The 22,419-nt window shown below is 39.9% G+C and overlaps 1 protein-coding gene across 2 annotated transcripts in view; it reads right to left on the bottom strand.

Moving 5' to 3' along the window:
• The window catches only part of LOC126278312 (CXXC-type zinc finger protein 1-like), a 195,550-nt gene extending 173,513 nt beyond the window's left edge, over positions 1 to 22,037 (bottom strand). Inside the window, exon 1 of one of the 2 annotated variants that reach the window (XM_049978328.1) lies at positions 21,971 to 22,037. In XM_049978328.1, the coding sequence (XP_049834285.1) occupies positions 21,971 to 21,995 (25 nt within the window). In that variant the 5' untranslated portion in view covers positions 21,996 to 22,037. The remainder of the gene's footprint in view (positions 1 to 21,970) is intronic. The other variant, XM_049978326.1, reaches the window with a different exon arrangement.
• Positions 22,038 to 22,419: the final 382 nt, after the last annotated feature.

Here is a 22,419-nt window from a genome sequence, read left to right as displayed (position 1 = left end):
GTTTGTCTGGCCTCTCAACAGATACCCTTCCGTTGTGGTTGCACCTACGGTACGGCCATCTGTATCGCTGAGGCATGCAAGCCTCCCCACCAACGGCAAGGTCCATGGTTCACGGGGAGGGGGGGGGGGAGTCATCTGCATTAATTTACATTTACATTTAGCTGCCATCCTTCACCCCAGTCACTAAGCTAGTGTGATGCCGTAAGCTCGTACTTCTATGGACGATAATCCGCCTCTGTACCCAGTTTTACCAAAATTTCTGGTCTCCAGTGGCGGTAAGGTGCTACAGCACTCTGCAAATTGTTGCCCTTAAATTACACCACTTCACTTCAATGCGAGGAAAAAAATCACATTAAAAGTACGTCATTTCCCTTCGAATGCGTGTGGTATGGAAATAAAATGGCCGAAATCATGTTTTGTAGCACTCTCACCGCGATAACTCGAAAACAGTGTCGAGTGCTGAAATAATCGTCAGCCGCACTACGATCACCTTAGAGAAGGTACGTTTCCGACTGTGCTTGCTGTAATGTGACGTCATCCCTTCCGGTACTGTGCCTTGTTCTCAAGCGCACCGACAGGTAGTTCGTCACTCGTCTTCGATTCCCGCTGTTACAATAATTTTTTTCACTTCTTTTTATTCCACGCAGTGATAAACTATTAATCACAAAATTTAAATATTTTAAAGAGTTTAGTTTATATATGTGAAATTAATGTATTCAATTTAGTTATGATTTATGCCCTTGTAAGTTGAAAGGTTATAGGTGACGGTAAAAAAAATGAGTATACGAGGACATTTAGCAAGAAAATGTATAAAAAGATCTGTGAGTGTGATGTTCAAAATGCATTTTTTTGCTTACGATGTTGGTTAAATGGTTCTAATGGCTCTAAGCACTATGGGACTTTATTTCTGAGGTCATCCGTCCCCTAGAACGTAGAACTACTTAAATCTAACTAATCTAAGGACATCACACACATTCATGTCCGAGGCAGGATTCGAACCTGCGGCCGTAGCGGTCGCGCTGATCCAGACTGTATCGCCTAAAGCCGCTCGGCCACCTTGGCCGACCTATGTTCGTTATTCCGGAACAGTTTTGCTCAAGGTACTGATAGAGCTCGAAAACATATCAACAACATACTTGATCTTAGTGCATAGGTAAAGCTAAGATCGCAATAACATTAACTCGCGCCCATCACGACGTCACGGTGAAACAAAACCTGATTTTTGTAATACTGCAGCACATATGTAAAATTTTGCATGAAACGTTTTCTACAATAATGGTTTTTCTAAATGCTTGCGGCACCCTACGTGTTATATGTACATGACAAAATGACGCGCTCTTGCGGTTTTTATAAATGCTTGCGGCAGCTTATATATGTGACAAAATAACAAGCTTTTGCAACAACAAGCCGGCCGCTGTGACCAAGCGGTTCTAGGCGCTTCAGTCCAGAACCGCTGTGCTGCTGCGGTTGCAGGTTCGAATCCTGCCTCGGGCGATGATGTGTGTGATGTCCTTAGGTTATTGAGGTTTTAGTAGTTTTAAGTCTACGGAGCTGATGACGTCAGATGTTTAAGACCCATAGTGCTTAGAGCCATTTGAACCATTAGCAACAACAAGAGTTCCAAATCAAAACAAATCTGTCGGTGCACAAAGGAACTAGTAACTGTACAAAGGAACAACATGAGACGAAAGGATCGTATCCATAACATATCCTTACTGATTTCCTGCAGCGCTTTGCCTCAGGAACGTCACTTATGAGGAAGAGCTTTAGTCGGACAATATTGCAAGAACCCATTTAGCTTCAAAACATTTTTCCATTCGAGAAATGCTGTTGTGGAACCACTCTGTATGTTTGACACTAACGACGTCAACGTTATCCCGGAAGAAGATCAAATGACCAATCGAGAAATATAGTTTATGTAATGTTTTACATCCAATAAAGTGATGTGATCAAAGTAGTTCAAGTACAACATCATGATAGTTCTCGGCCTGATAGTTATCAAAACTGTTCTTTCCGACACCTGGGAAAAACAATAATGCGTGTTTCTTTTCTAAATCACTCAACAAATCAAGACAATGGTTATCAGACAAATAGCCTGTTTCCTAATTTTAGACCCGGCACATACTCCTTCTATTATATTTCCTTCGCTCATCCTTGGAAGCTTAAATCGCAAGTAGATGAATCCATGTGACGTTGTATCCATAGTTCTCACAATGTTTTTAAGGAATCTTAATCTAATGTGGAGCAAAGATACAAATACGTTTTTGGGGCCAACAAGGTGAGTGTTCATAACGTTTTTCCGTCCAGCAATTGTTTATTCCGAACAGGCCATTTCCTCCGATAAATGTGTTTTTTTTCTGCCTCTTCTATCCCATTGGCACAGGAAGTATCCATTGCTCGTGGACTTGAGGTCCGTACTGAGGAGAGATGCAACCACCTAGATATTTTAACATGTATACTATTTGTGTTGTTCATACTGTATACATCTGAGTAGCAATTTAAAGTTCACACTTCACCCTTTAGATTACTGCATGAGCAATTGGAACAGAAGATAATTTGTTCCCACTGTGGAGAAGTAGGCCTACTGCTTTCATATTAACTTGGGTGGACTCTATGAACAAGTGCCACTCAATTACAGTGATACCATGACCAAGGGTTTCCATACTGGACGAGACGTCATTACAAAAAACCATGTCACCTTTGCAGAAATGTTAAGAAAAAGCACCATGGCAATCCCGATAAACAATCACTTTCCTATAGCCAAGTAGAAGATCGCGATGCCTGTTACATCGACAGATTTAGATCAGGTGCAAGATCGTTGAGATTCCCTTGAGAGAAAAACTGCAGTTTATTTGATTTAAAGTGATCTTTAAACGTCTCGGTTCGTATATCTCTTTCTTCACTGTCTTCTGAGTGTTCGTCGCTGTCACATTCTCAGGAGGCACTGGCAACTGCAATCTTTCGCTGTAATCTACAGGCCTTACAGCAAATGGTAAATAAGGATTTGCACAGTTTTTCTGTTTTCCAGGTGATTACATCTGTTTTAGCCAGAGTAAAATAACTGTCCCTTGTGTGATCCTTCGGTTCCCTCCAAATAATGGGAACAGCAAAAGACACTTGGCATCATCCTTATAACCAGCCGGTCAGGGGTGTAGTAGCAGATGTGAAGGCACAAATTTTTTGTCCTGTTATTTTTGGTAAATGTTTAGATTATTTTTTAACAATTTAATTACTGAGCTTATGATGCGATAATTTGTGTTCCTCTGTGTATCGTGCTCAGAGTGGTACGCACTGCTCCCTTCTGAAGGCAATTGTTGATATTTGCAAACAAGAACACGTGAGCTTAAAAAATATAAAGCGTTTCTATAACCATTGGAGAATACACTATTCAGTTCTGCTTGTATTTATGTTAAGAAATACGTAAGTACTACATGCATCAGTAACGTTTTCATATGTGCAGTAGTGCTTGGTAATTCTCCTTCCCACATTCTAGCGATGAAAAATTAGCTTTTACTTCGTTCAGCTTTCTTCTAATTTTCCATGTTAGCTCGACGGTTGTAGTGAAGTCATTCTAGTGTTCTGGAAATGGAAGACGCAAATTGATGACATACAAAAAATTCTTGGCCCTAGAATGTCAGTCTAACACTGAAGATGGGTTAGATTTTGAAGATTCGAATGATGATAGATAGCACTGTACCTATAAATCATCGGAAATCTGTAAATGGTGATAGCGAGCTTGTGACTACTATAAGGATGAAAATGAAATGAAATGTCGTGTGACGAGGCCTCCCGTCGGGTAGACCGTTCGCCTGGTGCAAATATTTCGATTTGACGCCACTTCGGCGACTTGCGCGTCGATGGGGATGAAATGATGATGATCAGGACAACATAACACCCAGTCCCCGAGCGGAGAAAATCTGCGACCCAGCCGGGAATCGAAGCCAGGCCCTTTGTATTGACAGGCTGTCGCGCTGACCACTCACCTACCGGGGGCGGGCACTATAAAGATGATAACAATGAACTTGTTGCTGATATACTAGTACAACAAGCTTGTGAAAAACACCCAAAGATATGGAAACATCAAATAATTAGGGAAAGTGCTTCATTTGTGAAAAACAAAGGCCAAAAAAATAACCTTTTTAGATTCAAAACAAATACCTCAAATCTACGCCGTAGGAGTTTAAGTATCTTTTTTACTGACGAATTAATGGCAAACATTGTAGATGAAACAAATGTTTACAGTAAACAGCAAAACCCAAACAAAATATTTAATTACATTGTTCATGGTATTTATATACTTAAAGGCATATGCATTAGTAGCTCTTTGGCTCCTTCCACAGCTGCTCGTGATCGGTGGAATGATGTTATTCATACTGAGCTAGTTAAACAGACAACGTCTCACAGATAATTTTAAAGTCTGATGACAGCCTTGCATTTCTGTGACAATACGAAGCGACCGGAACCTGAGAGTTGATTTCATGTAAAATTGTACAAAATTATGGCTACAACAGATCATGTGAATAAAAAATGTCTTTACGTTTCAATGAGTGAGCGTTTGTTACTTGATAGACAAATTTGGCAACCAAAGCTACAGACATGTATTTGAAAGAAAAACCACATAAATGGAGGTATAAAGTTTTAGTTTCGTGTGGAGAAATGAAGTTGGCACACAGAACAGAAATTACAATGGGTAAGAAACAAATTCAGAACCGAGACTGGATAATGCGCCAGATGGTGGCCATCTGGAAATGATGTGATGTGATTCACTTCGTAAGGGAAATTGCAAGGGGGCTAGAAATACAAGATCTATTTTGACAGATATTATACCTCAGTAGATCTACTTTTCGATAGTACCGTTAATTCTGTCGTGAACACTTGTCCATTTCCTTTTTAGAACTATGTTTTAAATGTAACGAAATTGAACACGGTTTTGTGTTAAGTGTAGAGTGCCGCATGTAACTGAATATGACACGTTTCACAAAGTTTTGCATAGATGCAGTGTATAATATGTATATTGCCTTCCAGAATGAAGAATTTTTCCTAACGTCCTTGAACAGTTACAAATGAAAACAAAAAGATTTGCTGTCCTAAAGAAAAACACCGAGTGAAAGGCTAAGCCACAGACAAGCAATCAAAATGCACCGTAGTTCTTACGTATTTTGATAGACAGACGGTGGAATGGCACAATAAATATGAGCCTAATAGCAAGAAAGTGATTTCATTATCGAATTCATCACTCATGACCTAGAAAAGTTCTCCGCGTTCTTTGGAACAAATTTTTTTTGTCGAGTGGCCCTAGTGAATATTATTTCCTTTATAAAGTAAAATGCAGAAGCACAGCCCCAATTTAATCCTCGTGGCATTGAAACGATGGATCAAATAGACATTAGTGTCAGTGGCGTTGAGAAATAACGGTTATTTTTAAAACTGAAACAAGCTGCATGGCCCGATTGGAATCAGTCAGGTTTTATAATGAATTTGCTGTTGAGTTAGACCCTCTTTTCATTATAATCTATCGTACAACCCTCGAACAAAAAACCTTGAAACACTCGTTAAAGAAAGCACACTCTTTTACAAGAGGGGAAGCAGAAGTACACTACGCGATCAATAGTGTCCGGACAGCTGGCTGAAAATGACTTACCAGGTCCTGGCACCCTCCATCGGTAATGCTCGAATACAATATGGTGCTGGCCCTCCATTAGCCTTGATGACAGCTTCCTCTCCTTAGGCATACATTCAATCAGGTGCTTGAAGGTTTCGTGGGGAATGGCAGCCCATTCTTGACGAAATGCTGCACTGAGAAAAGATATCGATGTCAGCGGTGACGCCTGGCACGAAGGTGGCGTTCCAAAACATCCCAGAGGTGTTCTATTGGATTCAGGTCAGGACTCTGTGCAGGCCAGTCCATTACAGGGATGTTATTGTCGTGTAACCACTCCGCCAGAGGTTGTGCTTTATTAGTCCAGTGAAACTGTCAGAAAAAAAGCCTGCACCTTGCAAAAGGTGGGGTAGAAGATTTTATTTTTTTAACTCTTTCATATTGTTGGAAAGGTTAGGAAACCAAATTTGCCAACAAAATTTCTCTTGGAAAAATTTTCTGCAGTCAATAAACTTCGGAAATTTCGGACTTTTTTCAGTTTTTTTCAAAACATCTCAGTTTCATTTGTTCCTATCGCTTTGACGTCTATTTCCTTTTTTAAGAGCACAAAATTCTCTACAAATTTGATTATTACCATTTTCTCCTGCTCCCAGTATCTAAGGCGCCACAGCGCGTAAAAAAAATACCAGTTTTTCAAATTTCGAGCAAAGAATAGTTGGTGACAATTTCCACGATGTAAAGTTCTATAGAAAAGATAAGGTTGTGACGCTCCTTTCTGCGTTCAATTGTGTAAAAGCTGGGAGTCCTAAAATTACTCCTGTTCATCCTTTAACTCTTTTCCACAGGATTTATTTAATGAAACAAAGTGAAGAAGAGTTAAAAGCCTTTCTGAAATATGAACTTACTCCTTACCTAATGTCCCTATTCTCAGAAAAATGCATGCGAAAAGCAGCAAAATCTTCATTCTACAATGCCTTCATTCCAGTGGAAGATGTGAAGTCAGGTGGACCGAGTAAATTTTTTGTCAATGATGGAGGGTACCTTACTCACAAAGTGACATGGACTCGAAATGTTTGCTACAAGTCAATAGCCCAAAGCTATGATTCTTACCTGCAACGTCATTTTTGATCTCAATTTGCTATTGTATTTGATGGGTATCTATGTGAGGGAGACAAATGTAGCACGAAGAGTGCTGAGAGGATTCGTAGGTCCAAACAACATTCTTCGGTTGACGTTGTGGTTGAATCAGAGATGGTGAACTAAGTCCCTCAGGGCAAGTTCTTGTACAACGAACGAAACAAGATGCGTTTGATCACACTTCTTAAAATGGAATTTCTGGAGTGTAGCATTGAAGTGCACCAGGCACAAGAAGATGCTGACGTTATAATTGTAACATCTGCCATTTCAAGAACCAAATATTTTGGAAGTGTTGTCACTGTAGGAGAACGTGTTGACCTGCTTGTGCTCATGACCGGTTTGGGGCAAGGCACTGAAAACTTACTTTTCTTAAAGCCAGGAAGAGGAAATGCAGAAGATAAGTGGTTTTCCACTGCATCTTACAAGTTTAACAGTGAATATATTCTGTTCACTCACGCCTTTGGCGGATGTGATACAACATCTGCTTTGTTTGGTCAAGGAAAAATTAAGTGCTGCAATATTGTTGCGAAAAATAAACACCTAACCTCAGCGCTTTGCGCGTTCAATAAACCACATGCTACCCGTGAAGAAATAATAACTGCGGGAGAACAGGTTACTATCGCATTGTATAGTGGAGTTGTCAGAAATTCTCACACACTAGACTATTTGCGGTACCAGCTATTCGCCAAGTCTGCCACAAAAAGCAAACCGAATCTTCCACGGTTGCCACCTACGCAAGAGGATGCACAACATCATTCGTTGCGGACTTACCAAGTCGAGGGTTGGATGGGAAACTGGGAACCTCCTGAGAAATGGGCCTGGAATCACAATGACCACGGTCCAATACCCGTTATCATGAGCCAAGATCCACCACCTGAAGCACTTCTTCACATTGTTTAATTCTCATGCAAGCTGAACTGTGGCGGAGCGTACTCCTGCAGAAAAGTGGGTTTGAAATGTTCTTCAATTTGCAAGAAATGTATTGGGGTCAACTGTGAAAACGTGCCAAAATTTTTATATGATTACAGTGAAGAAGATGTTATGGAGGATGTTGAGGAAACCGCTGACGAAACCAACGAACTTGCTGAGGCAGACTCGCTGTTTAAACAAGAGGTCAACCTGGGATCAACTCTATGTACAGACCCTGAATCCGTAACTCAAAGTATTTCTGGTGTTAATGAGAAACCTGGCCCATCAAAACGTTGGAAGTGATGCTCATATCTGTCTCAAGGGCGCTTAAGTGCAATATTACAAGTATTACACACCCAGAACTGTCAAATTTTTGTAGTAACTGACAATGCATTTTAATTGTAATAAAGCTACTTATTTTTAATGTCAACTGTGTGGCTTTTATACACAAGAATAATTACCTACCTAATTAGGTTGCCTATTGCAGCTAATAATAGTTCAGTTTCCTTAGACAATTAATTTTGTGTGGGTGAGCATGTGTGTGTGTGTGTGTGTGTGTGTGTGTGTGTGTGTGTGTGTGTGTTTTTATGTCTCTTACTGATGTATTTTTATATTTATAGTTTTACAAATACCGGGGTTGAGGTGGCCCATAGTGAACTTCAGGTAGTTTTGCAAGAATCACAATAGTTGGGTGCCCAGCAACCCTCATGCTGCGTACAGAGAAATTGAATACCTGGAAGTGAGGTGGTAAATTCCAACTAATAACATGATGTATAATGATTTATACTACACAAACAGAAACTGAAAAAATAGTTTTCAAAATTTGAAAAATTGGTATTTTTTTGAGGCGCTGTAGCGCCTTAGATATTGGGAGTAGAAAAATGGCAATAATGAAATTTGTAGAGAATTTTGTCCTCTTTAAAAAAGAAAATAGACGTTAAAGCGATAGGAACAAATGAAACAGATATTTTGAAAAAAACTGAAAAAAGTCCGACATTTTCGAAGTTTTTTGACTGCAGAAAGTTTTCCCAAGCGAAATTTTGTTGGCATAACTCGGTTTTCTAATCTTTCCAACCATATGAACGAGTTGAAAAAACAAACTCTTTTACCCCACTTTTTGCAAGGTATATCTACTATTTGACTGGACTACATGAACAAGTGCTCGTTTTGAAAGATGCAGTCGCCATTCCCGAATTTCTCTTCAACACGGGGAAGCAAGAAGGTAATTAAAAGATCAATGTCGGCCTTTGCTGTGATAGTGCCAAGCAAAAAAACAAGGGGTGCAAGCCCCCTCCATGTAAAACACGACCACACCGTAACACCACCGCATCCGAATTTTACTGTTCGCACTGCACACACTGACAGATGAGTTTCACCGGCAATTCGATATACCCACACCCTGCCATCGGATCACCACATTGTGTACCGTGATTCGTCACTCCACACAACGTTTTCACACTGTTCAATCGTTCAATGTTTACGCTCCTTACACGAAGAGAGGCTTCGTTTGGCATTTACCGGCGTGATGTGTGGCGTATAGGCAGCCGCTCGACCATGAAATCAGTTTTCTTACCTTTCGCCTAACTGTCATAGTACTTGCAGTAGATCCTGAAGCAGTTTGGAATTCCTGTGTGATGGTCTGAATAGATGTCTCCCCAGTACTCATTACGAACCTCTTCAATTGTCGGCGGTCTCTGTCAAATGACAAATGACGTCGGCCTGTACGCTTTTGTACTGTACGTGTCCCTCAACGTTTCCACTTCACTATCACATCGAAAACAGAGGGCTAGGGATGTTTAGGAATGCGGAAATCTCGCGTACAGACGTATGACGCAAGTGACACCCAGTCACCTGGCAACGTTCGAAGTCCGTGAGTTCCGCGAAGCGCTCCATTCTGCTCTCTCAAGATGTCTAATGACTACTGAGGTCGCTGATATGGAGTGTCTGGCGGTAAGTGGCCGCACAATTCACCTAATATGAATAACGTATGTTTTTGGTGGTGTCCGGATACTTTGTGTAATCCACAAAGCCATACACAGTCTTCTTGATGTTCGTTTGAAGCAGAATTTCAAAATATATTCTGAACTCAAACGTAGTTATGTGTCAAACAGAACAACCTCCTTCATGCTAAACAGCATGAATGCCCAGACACTCACCTCGTGAAACCCAACTCACATTTTTCTCACATGTCATAATGAAATCCATGGATCAAGGCGGTATGGTACATGTAGCGTTAGTTAATTTATCAAATCATCTGACTAAGCACGACATCTGTGTTTATTATTAAAAGTTCCATCGTATCAAGAGAAATTTGTGACTGGAGTGATGATTTTTTTTTTTTTTTTTTTTTTTTTTTTTGGTATGGGAGGGGCAAGTCATCTTAGATGGAGAGTCATCAACCGATGTAGATTCAACTTCAGGTGTGCCCAGGGAGGTGTGTTAAAACCCTTGTATCTGATGTTGTACATGAATGACCTTGCGGACAATGTCGTTAGTAACATCAGCCTTTCAACAGATGATGCAGTTATCTATAATGAAGTTGGATCCGAAAGAAGCTGCGCAAATTTTGATTGTGGTAGTGATAAGATTTCAAAGTGGCAACTTGCTCTAAATGTTCCGAATGCAAAATGGTTCTCTTCACATCCGGATGTAACAACTTGTAGGGGTATGAAATAGAAAGATCACATGGACTCAGTCGTAATTAAAGCAGGTGGCAGACTGCGATATGTTGGCAAAATACTGTGAAAATGCAGTCAGTCTTCGAAGGAGACTGCATAAAAAACACTCGTCAGTTACGCACATTTATATTCTGCTTCAGTCGCTATTTCCTAATAAAATTTAAGCAGTTCTTACAGGAACGACACTATCAATATCAGGCCGCTTTTTCCCCTCACATCATTGCGTCATATTTTCGTACCGATATCGACTGTCTGGAGAAATGTAACTAGTGTGGCCAAACAGCCCGTATTTCTGGGGACCTCCCGTATTTCTGGCATAATTTTAAATGTCCTGTCGGGACAGGCTCTGCCCCTATATCAAGCTTGTCTGATTGTTATTGCGAAACCTTTCGCGCTACAGCTGGCAAGTACATATTATCTACGCACGTACCGCATACTGATGCGACCAATTCGGCTATCAGTCGATGATATACTCAGTTCATCGTAAGAATAAACCTGATTTAAACAAACACAAACGCGATGATTGGTCAGAAGCCGTAGGACGCTGGCATTGTTACGCTCTTGGAAGTAGGTCCTATTTATGTATTAGGTATCTTATTACTAATAACTTTAAGATATTCTAAAGTATTAACAGCCATCTACGTTTCTCTTAGTCACGCTTTAGCTTTGTATTTTGGTTTTAAAAAAAATCATATTCAGTCACAGTGCTTTACTGTTGTGCTCTGACTGTCGAGCTGTAAATATGAATTGTAGAATGAATGAGGCTGCTTCCTACTCCGCAGTGAAACACGCGTGTGAAGCACGAGAAGCAGATGAACACGAGAAATAGATTGTTCTTAATGTTATTCATAAATTTACAAAACAGAAATGGCTTTGAAGTTTTCCGAGGGACTGCATTCGATACAGTTGAGATGCTCGTACGTGTAGACACTGATCGTACAGCGGAATCGGGAGCGAAGAAGCTTCATAGTCGAGTGCAGTTTACGAATCGCTGGTTCAAGCCTCGCCTTAGTCGTCGTCTTTTTTTCGTTCTATTTGAAATACCAACACCTCGTAACTGTAAAATTGATCATAATTTTTTATGAATAATGCACATCTTCTTGTTTCTAAATACATAATGCACGCGAAAAACCTGCTTTAATTTCAAATATAAATTCTTAATCATCGACAATTTATGAAAGATTGTTAATAAACATTGCTTAAATTAAGAAAACATAACATTTTAACTTTTAGGACAAAAATGAAAAACCAAACACTCTTTGACTATTTCCATTGTCTTATACCACATATGTAGTCTGACACTCATCAGTGTGTCGTAGAAACGTGAATAACAATCATTTTCACAGCATCGAGCATACCGTCCAAACTGCTGCATTCTTACATTTGCCACTGTACCAGTACAGTATGAAACCAAGAGAACAGATGTGGATCCACGTTAAGCGATTTGTCGCTAGAAATAACAAGTCTGTTAACCTGACACACGTACTGGAACTAACGCACGCAGCTTTATCACGTGTCGCTGCCGAACGCTGGGGGGATAAAGAACGGCACGTGGTAAGAGGGGAGAGTGGCTTCGTGGATTCTATTGTTGATCGACTCTTTATCAAGGTATCAGATGACAGTTCAGGACTGAAATGTTTTTCTCGGATTCGGAGATTGCCAGACGACTGACTGTAACTAATACTTTCAGTAGCTTCAGTATTCAACAGTACGGCGAAATCCCTGCAGTATGTTTCTGCATTACACACAGCTCGCTCAGAAGTACCCTGTGTTTAAGTTAGGAATTTTCACCACTCTTGTTTGTAATCAGAATACTATGTTAGGTTAGAACGAGTGCATCTTGTGTTTTTGTCTGTCACTACGCGGCCGTTGTGGCCGAGCGGTTCTAGGCGCTTCAGTCCGGAACCGCACTACTGCTACGGTAGTAGGTTCGAAGCCTGCCTCGGGCATGAATGAGTGTGATGTCCTTAGGTTAGTTAGGTTTAAGTAGCTCTAAGTTCTAGGGGACTGATGACCGCAGATGTTAAGTCCCATAGTGCTCAGAGCCATTTGAACCATTTGTCTGGTCACCTAAGAAGTGTGCGGTAGTGCTACAATTTTGCCGAATGCTGAAATTTTGCCGAATACGATTTCGTTTCCTTAAAAATTAAATGACATTCAAAACTACATTGTTCGTATGCCCATCTCTTTCTACGTCTGAACTGCAGCTGGTCATATCATTGCAGGTTATTTTGATCAGCTGGCTGGCCAGTGCTGACCAAGTTAAATGCGCCGGTAAAGTTGTTGTCCCGCGTTATCGCTCAGTCCATGTGCGTGTAACACTAGGGATAACATATGTATCCTTATCATCGTACTCGACTGTGTTGAAAAGAGCTTAGCTTCTGCACCACGTATACAGGACGTATTATTTACATTAGGTCTATGTTTATGATGGAAAATGGAAATAAGCGTTTGGCCCTTACGGGGCAGGTCCGGCCGCCTTGGTGCAGGTCTTATTACATTCGAAGCCACATTGGGCGACCTGCGTGCCGGATGGGGATGAAATGATGATGAAGACAACAAGACACCCAGTCCCTGAACGGAAAAAATCCCCGATCCAGTCGGGAATCTAACCCGGGTCCCTGAGGACGGCAGTCCGTCACGCTGACCATTCATTTATCGGGATGGACTATTTTTATGATGAACAAAGTTTAAAGCCAGGCGGGGCCGCCGTTATTCAACGACTCCCAACTGCTCTTCTCTGTTTGCCTCTATCTGTATTTTTTACATTCTTCTATATGTTTATTACCAATCTCACTTTCTTTCTACAATTTTGTGCTCAACAATTTCGTTCGCTTGCTACCTCGTTCATGCCATGTCAACGCTTGTTAAAATTACTGAAAGGATTTTTTAGATCCATTCAGGACTGTTATTCTAGTTTAAAACTGCGTTCATTGTTTTTGGAGACCTGCTGAGTGTTGGATGTGTTACACTTTGAAATACTTATAAAACTATTGACAAAGTGATTTAAGTGACAATGACAAATAATTGAAAAAAAAAAATGTTCAAATGTGTGTGAAATCTTATGAGACTTAACTGCTAAGTTCATCAGTCCCTAAGCTTACACACTACTTAACCTAAATTATCCTAAGGACAAACACACACACCCATGCCTGCGGGAGGACTCGAACCTCCTCCGGGACCAGCCACAAATAATTCGTTCAGAAGTGATAGAATACCTTCTAAGAAAGCAAAAAGCCTCATAAAGTACAATTCGAACTGGGAAAAAATGTACTCGTACAAGTCGTAGTGTCGCCCGTGCAATAACGATTTCTCTTGTGCTCATGGGGGCGTCGCTCATGTAAAACAACATGCATTTACTAAATCTCACATGACTGTTGTTAGCAATAGAGCATCAAGCACCTTACCCAGATATTTCTCGGAGCCGGAACCATCTGCCTCGGGGACGGACAAGACTACCGCTTGAGAACTATCATCTTTTTATCACACGGTAAAGCATTCTCTTATTTACAACAGTTGTTTAGAGAAATTATTACCATATATCTGCAGTGATTCAAAGCTCGTTCAAAGTTTTAGCTAAAGATCAACAAAAGCGGAAGCCACTGTATGCAATGTGTTGGCCAAACAATTTGTTAAAAATATTTTAAAGACCATACAAGAAAAGCATCTATACTTTCCTGTAGTGGCAGATGTAAGCAATAAAAAATAGAAAAATATTTCCAATTTGCCCATTTTTCTTTGATTATAGTACCGGGATTGTAGACTGTCTACTAGAATTTGTAGAATGTAACGATGAATATGCACATCACGTTTTGAAGTTATTAATAAACACGTTGGAGAAGAATGGATTGCCTTTAAATAAAGTACAGGCATTCGCAGCTGGCAACACTAATATAAACTTCGGCAGAAACCATACAAATTATACACTTCTTTTAGCAAAAATAACAAAATTGTCAAAGCTGGTAGCCGTGTTAATATTCTCCGCAATGCTGCAAAGTACAATACTGATAAACTGGGTGTGGTTGTAGAATGTTTGATGCTGAAAATATGCGGCCAGTTCAGTTGATCTGCGAAACGAAAAACAGACTTGCAATGCCAATTTGTAGCGAATGAGATGCTATGGGAAGAAATAATAAAACATGATGCCACGAGATTTTTATCTCTTGGCCCTGTTGTCGAAATATTATTAAAAATATAGCCCGTACTAAAGTCTTTTTTCCTGAAATTCCCCAATTAATGTTCTTGTCTATTAGTAAAGATAATCACATGAAGAACAGAAAAATATTTCGGCGGATTGTTCGTTTCGGCATAACGTAATGTTTTCATCTGAAACAACATTGAAGGAAATTGAATCAGATCCTGTGTCAGTTGTCGAGATGCATGCTTAAATGCACAGGTTTCGCGAAAAGACTGAGCAAAGAACAAAAGACAACTTTTTCGAAAGTAAGACAAAAGAAGTAATGGATGAATTAAGCACTAACGCAAAAGAATCTATTTCAAAATCGCCAATAAATTACAATTTTCAAAAAGCTGCAGAGCTTTTCAGGATGATCAGCTGAACAGGTACTCCTTGTACGAGGAATTCAAATAATTAAAAGAAGCCTGGACTTGACACAATCTTGTGATAACAAAAATAGGGGTGCGACTGAGAATTGGAAGACAATCATGGAAGGGTTTTCGAAGAATGAAGTCCCCAGCATTTTTCACATCTTCTCGTTCATCTTTAGTATGCCTAGTTCCAACTGCGACAGAAAGCGCTTTTTCACAGGTGACGTTAACATGGACTGATGTACGAAATAAATGTACCTCGAAATTGATGAAAAGTGAATTAATGGCGATTTTCAACTATGATTATAACTGGAGAACTACCACCTGGACACAACGAGAGCTGGCTGGTGTGGAAATCTTTAAACAGATTACCATCAGGAGTTGGACGATCCAGAGACAACCTGAAGAGATGGGGCTTCATAACAGAAGATACCACAAGCCACATGCTCCAGTGCCTTTTGTACCCTACATCCTGCACGAAGATTGATCTCCTGCAAGCCACTCCAAGTGCCTTGGAGGTTGCAAAGTACTGGGCACATGTGATATAAATACAATTTCTATATATATATGTACATATTTATTGATGTGTATGGCTACTGTAAATTTGTATGTGTCTGATTCGAGAATAATAATAACTGCATTCATTTATTAAATACGTAAACTCAAACAAGTGCCTGCTAAAACTTACACATTCTTTATTAAAATATAATAAAGAACAACAAATCACAAAATAACATTTTGTTTTTACCCTTACAGGGTAAAAAAAAATTGCCAACACCACAGCTGGGGTGGATGAAATTAAGTCGGAACTCATCAAATACAGTGGAATGTCAGGTCTTAAATGGCTACACAGGATAATTGATATGGCCTGGGAGTCGGGACGGGTTCCATCAGACTGGACAAAAGCAGTAATCACACCAATCCTTAAACATGGGAACAGAAAAGATTGTAACAACTACATAGGTATCTCTTTAATCAGCGTTGTGGGTAAAATCTTCTCATGTATTGTAAAAAAGGAAAGTGCGAGTATTAGTTGAGGACCAATTGGATGAAAATCTGTGTGGGTTTAGGCCTCTTAGAAGTTGTCAGGGCCAGATCTTTGGCTTACGGCAAATAATGGAGAAGTGTTATGAGTGGAACAGGGAATTGTATCTATGCTTTATAGATCTAGAAAAGTCATATGACCGGTTTCCTAGGAGGAAGTTATTGTCTGTTCTACGAGGAGGCGAACTTTTGCAAGCAATTAAAGGTCTTTACATGGATATTCAGGCAGTTACAGTTGACGGTAAATTGAGTTCATGGTTCAGAGTAGTTTCAGGGGTAAGACAAGGCTGCAACATGTCTCCACTGTTGTTCATATTATTTATGGATCGTATGTTGAAAACAATAGACTGACTGGGTGAGATCAAGATATGTGAACACAAATTAAGCAGTCTTGCATATGCGGATGACTTAGTTATGATGGCAAATTCGGTTGAAAGTTTGCAAAGTAATATTTCAGAGCTAGATCAGAAATGTAAGGACTATGGTATGAAGATTAGCATCTCCAAAACGAAAGTAATGTCAGTAGGAAAGAAATATAAACGGATTGAGTGCCATATAGGAGGAACAAAGTTAGAACAGGTGGACGGTTTCAAGTACTTAGGATGCATATTCTCACAGCATGGCAACATGGTGAAAGAACTGGAAGCGAGATGTAACAAAGCTAATGCAGTGAGCGCTCAGCTACGATCCACTCTCTTCTGCAAGAAGGAAGTCAGTACCAAGACTAAGTTATCTGTGCACTGCTCAATCTTTCGACCAACTTTGTTGTAAGGGAGCGAAAGCTGGGTGGATTCAAGTTACCTTATCAACAAGGTTGAGGTTACGGATATGAAAGTAGCTACGATGATTGCAGGTACTAGTAGATGGGAACAATGGCAGGAGGGTGTCCACAATGAGGAAATCAAAGAAAAACTTGGAATGAACTCTATAGATGTAGCAGTCAGACTGTCCGAACGTTTCCATACTGCCGAATTATCTGTTACTAGTCTCTGAAATACACATAACTCCTGACGATAGACGTTGACTGTGGATATTGTATCACAGACAAAGTACCTTTGACTGTTCAGAGATGTCACTAAACTCGCCGAAGGACGTCAACAACCATGCATGAGCAGCAGTTATTAGACGGAGGTGGTCCGACAGCCGATCAGGTGCCTCGGAGTAATCCCGACATCATAGACGACAATTCGTGCCCCCATCGTGCACACCTTGTGAATGACTTCCGTCAGGGTAACGACATCGCTCGACTAGAGTGGCCAGCATGTTCTCCGGGCATGAACTCTATCGAACATACCTGGGATAGATTGAAAAGGGCTGTTTATGGACGACGTGACGCACCAATCACTCTGAGAGACCTACTCCGAATCGTCGTTGAGGAGTGGTACAATCTGGACCAAAAGTGCCCCGATGAACTAGTGGATAGTATGCCACGACGAATACAGGCATGCATCAATGGAAGAGACGTGCTACTGGGTGTTAGAGATACCGGAGTGTAAAGCAATCTGGACCACCACCTCTGAAAGTCTCTCTGTATGGCGGTGCGACATGCAATGTGTGGCTTTCAGGAGCAGTAAAAAGGGTGGAAATGATGTTTATGTTGATCTCTATTCCAATTTTCTGTACAGGTTCCGGAGCTCTCAGAACCGAGGTGATACAAAACTTTTTTGATATGTATATGGTGATCGAATTATAAAAATTAGCGCTACATTTTATACCTGCATTCCACTGTATGTTTATATTATTCCACGCTTAAGGTACCTATTACTAGTATGATAACTACGTTACCACCTTTTTGGTACTTACGTATGAAAAATAATTTTTCTCCTTACATGATTTTCGATTTGCACCTAGAGCAGCAACAGTTCAGCACTATTGCTGTTATTAATAATAAATCCGTGATAACAGATCCGATTAATGCAACAACGAATTTTTGGGATTAGTGAAGATTGGCGGGATATAACCAGTCGGTTTTGACCGTTGACTTGAGAAGCTACCAGAGATTATGTATTGCACAGATTTAACAGCAAAGAAGAAGAGAGAAAACATGTGGTAGACATATATCACGTACATCCATATTTCGAACGTAACGTTAGGTATATCGTTTCTCTGAGTTCTACTGCATGCATGGGTCAACTGCAACACAGGATACTAATTTAACGTCTGTTGACTTTTTCGCCTTTGCTATGTAGGTCAGCAGAAGTACGGGACACAAGTTTTACAGTTGTTGCTTTTTTCGCCTCCGCTACTAGTATCACCCTATTATTCAGTTGGTACAAGTACTAACGAAGGCGAAAAGACGGGCACGTAAAATTGCTATCCCATACTTATAGGGTACTAACACTAGCGAAGACGAAAAAGATCTATGTACTTGATATTGGCATCCTGTATCTCAGTTGAACTACTCAAAGCCGAAAAGAAGCGATATACATACAATTTGTAACCCTTTCTTCTCATTGACCTATATAGGCCTTCGATAGTAATAGTATCGACGGAAAAATATCATAGTAGTACTAGCGACAGCGAAAAAAACCGACAATAGTAATATTTGTATACCATACTTCAGTTGACCTACATAGGTCAACTACAGAACAGGATACTACCTCCGTAGTTCAACTGAGGTACAGGATGACAAGGTTACGTATGTCGCTTTTTTCGTCACTGCTAGTACCAGTATCCTATTCTTCAGTCGACCTATATAAGTCAACTGATGTAAGGGATACAAATTTTTCATATGTCGGTCTTTTCGCCTTCGATAGTATCGATTGAAAAATACCGTAGTAATATTGGTGTTAGCGAATGCGAAAAAAAGTGGCGACCGTAAAATTTATATCCCGTACTGCAGTTACGATAGATAAATCCATACGTACAAAGGTAATTCAAACAGTAAAAATTGTCCAGAATGACAAAGTTCTTCCAAAATATCCCAAACTCAATAATAACAGAAATTAAGTACGGAATGAATTGGAAAGAACAAATGATTTAAATTAATACAAGTGTCAAAAATCGTACACACGTCTAGTCCTGTCTTTTAAAAAAAGTATTCATATATTTCAACTTGCAATGATGGACGCCTCGACACTTAATATAACCGACGTACAATCTAGCATAGACCATATATAACACAGCCCGGGAGGGATAGCGCTTGAAACCAAAATCTAATTCACGTGGCTCGGGGCAGAAAGCCGAGTTCCTGTTATTAAGCGACGTGTGAATTGGAGCTGACAGTTACAGTTTCTCTCATTTGTAGCTGAAATCAAGCATTGATTTTCCCAATTCAACGAACTGTACTACTACTCTTGACATAAATAGCGCAGTTAACCTAATTTCTCCGAAATACCTGATAATAAAGCAGTAGTTATCGTTTTTACACGTGGTCCAGCTGTAACGTATTGACAGTTCTTTAACAAGCGACAGAAAGGTTATTCTGAAGTGAATACCTTTTTTTTTTTTTTTTTTTTTTTTTTGCACTGTGAATTCTTGTAGTCCACTGCTTCCACAAGAGTGGAAGACAAAACAAGTTTAGAACGGAGCATTAGTTTTCTAACGATTACACGTGAATGCGTATGAAATGCTTTAGTAAGCTTTTTCAAGGAAGGAAATTCGTTTATGTGCATAATGTCAGGAATTTACACAAAATAAGCACATATGTTTTCCCAGTACAGATACCGAAATGATATTAAGATAGGAAGCGTAATATATTACAAAACGTATTATTATACTGTTATAGGGAGGTAGATATCAACGATATGTCATCTCAAAAGCTTAGTCATTCACCAAGTTTTACATCCAAGGACAAACATCCATGCTAACTTTCAACTTATGGAAATACCTCTGCAAGTATTTTAAAGTAATTCACTTACACAACTGAGATTTTCGTCACTTACCTAATCCGTAGGATTCAAAACAAGACTTGTCTACGCATATGTGAAGGACTTTCCTTCTGCATCTAGTAAAAAGCACAATAGCACAGAATTTGATCTATAACAAAAATGTCATAAATTGTGCACTATGAACGCGTAATGACATACTCGGCTTCGTGCCCTGAGTCACGTGACTTAGATGTTGGTTTCACTAAAATGACATTATGCGCAGTCTGTGTTATCTATGATCTATGTTATCTACGACTCGCAAACAAAGACATTAGTATCTATGAGTGAACTATGACGTCATTGGTCAAAGCCGACATGTTGTATCCCATTCTTCAGTTGGCCCGAAGTTTTACACTTAGCGTAAAAGCCAACCACGCTTTCCTTCATGAATTATACGAGCGGCACCTGACTGTTCCATGGCAGCCACATGGCATTGAGATGCAACAGCTAAGGAATAAGCAGAGCGTTCTGCTATCAAGAGAAAATTTAAGTGATTGGTCACAAAAACAGCAATGTAAATGTATCATAAAATTAACTTTACCTATAGCGAAGTGGAGTCTACGGTACACAGCCACTAAAAGTATGTATGTATCAGAAGTAAACCAAGATGGTTTTACCAAATACACTTTTTTCAGTTAGATAACGAGGTCATCTAATTTTTCATCTCCTCAGATGAATGCACTCTCGGATTTTCGCGTACGACGCTGTCGCTATCTTCAAAAATGTTAACAGCACGAGACTACTCGGACTTGTGACCACCTCCACAAAGGCTGATAACTCAATAATATCTTCGAACTACCGTCGAACAGAAAATACACTGGTAGTATGAAACCAACGAAAATATGGAGACCAGCAGCGCTACAAAGAAATTCAATCCAAAATATGCACCAAAAGTCGGCGATATGGCAGTCATCGCCACTTCATTACTATTAGTTAAACCTGACAGATAGTATCGCGTATTCCTGCTGACTCCGAATCTCATACAAGTCATGCTCTCTCAGTGAACAATACTGTGAATACAAGTTATCCATTAGTCGTATCATTATTATCGTCGATAATTAATAATTAATTTGTCAACAGTTTTATGCTTTATTCTGTAAGAAGTTGTGCTATGTTTCCTTCATCTTTCCGCCATTTATAAAACTAAATTAATTTAAGCTTCACTCTCCCCCTTCTCTGCCCACCAACAAACGTCCTGAGCACGCCCTTGGCTGGGGCCTAACTCCACTGAACTACGCATTCGAGCACGAAGCAAATATTTTCAGCTACTGTGCAGACATACATTCTTTTGGCGTTTTCTTTATCTTTCCAGGAGAAATGAGGGTCAAGGTGGATATTAGTTGTTACGAAATTCATGAACCATTTGAATGTCTCTTCAAACAGTTAAGGATTCTTACACTGAAATTTTATAACATCTCTTCGCTTATGTGATTTGCGACTGACAATATCTACTTATTTCAAAAAGGAACAGTAGTACCCATTCAGTGAACGCATGATATAGAAACGACTTTCATACTGTAACCGTAAACTAAAGCATTCAGCAATCGGTAAGAGACTTTTTAACTATGCATCCACAAGAAATTAATGCATTTAGTGACACACCGTTGATTTTCAAATGCAAATTGACGGTTTTACTCCGAGGAAACCTATTCTGTTTCCAGAACATGTACTAGACTGTCTCATAAGAACTCATTAAGACACCATTCTCGCCAAATTAATAAATACTCCGTTTCGTTTAATGCTTGATTACCAAAACCAAGTGGCATGCATTACACATACAAAGGCCGGAGATTGTCCTAAACTAACAACCGCAGTCACTGTATTCTCATAGGCAAAAGTGCTGGTGATAATTAAATGCAAGAAGTCAAGGAATGATCAAAATCAACAAGACAATTACGAAAATGATTAGACGGTAGAAATAACTTCAGGTAAAATTGTTTGTCAATAAGACTCAGCAGCTCGTAATGACGAAAAGAACACGTTTCTTGCTCAGGTATCATCGTCAGACTCACGTTAAATATAATGTAATACACGTAAACAAAGTCGCTGGTGTCAAGTCCACAGGCCCCCTACAAAATTGTGGCAAGTTTAGTCAATAGCGTATGAGATACTGATCAAAAGTTTAAAATGAAGATTGGTCCCTCGTCTGCGCTACAAAAAGCATAACATTGTGATGCTTTACTCACAGATTGCAGCCCATAAGGTAGCCATTACGCCGCGCCAACTGCTCTCCGCCGCAACAAATGAGAATTTGCAGACAAATGAACGTCGAAGTATTCGGTGCGTGAATTTTTCTCGGAGTTCCGTTAACAGCGCTCCAGCGGCATTTCCGCCAACACAGCTGTTGAAAGATGACCAACGATTTAATGGACGCGGAACACTAAATATCGGTAGTAATCTAATCTCCCGTCATAATGAAGCTGCGACGCGTTGAGAATATCGATTACTAATTCTGTCGGAAAGTTGTTGCGCTGCAGTATACTGAAAATAAGGGCGCAGTATGAATTTAGCAGTATTTCCTGTAACTGTTGCGGCGCATCAGAGATTACGTACAGCGCGCGATAAGCATAGAGGTGTAACATAACTGTCTCTAAAACTAAGGCCCGTGTAACACTCAAGTATATTCCACAGTCTT

The sequence above is a fragment of the Schistocerca gregaria genome, chromosome 6, assembly GCF_023897955.1.
Source record: "Schistocerca gregaria isolate iqSchGreg1 chromosome 6, iqSchGreg1.2, whole genome shotgun sequence".
In the NCBI taxonomy this organism is placed as follows: Eukaryota; Metazoa; Arthropoda; class Insecta; order Orthoptera; family Acrididae; genus Schistocerca; species Schistocerca gregaria.
Note: the sequence above shows the minus strand (reverse complement) of the source record. Positions and strands in the feature narration are given on the sequence as shown.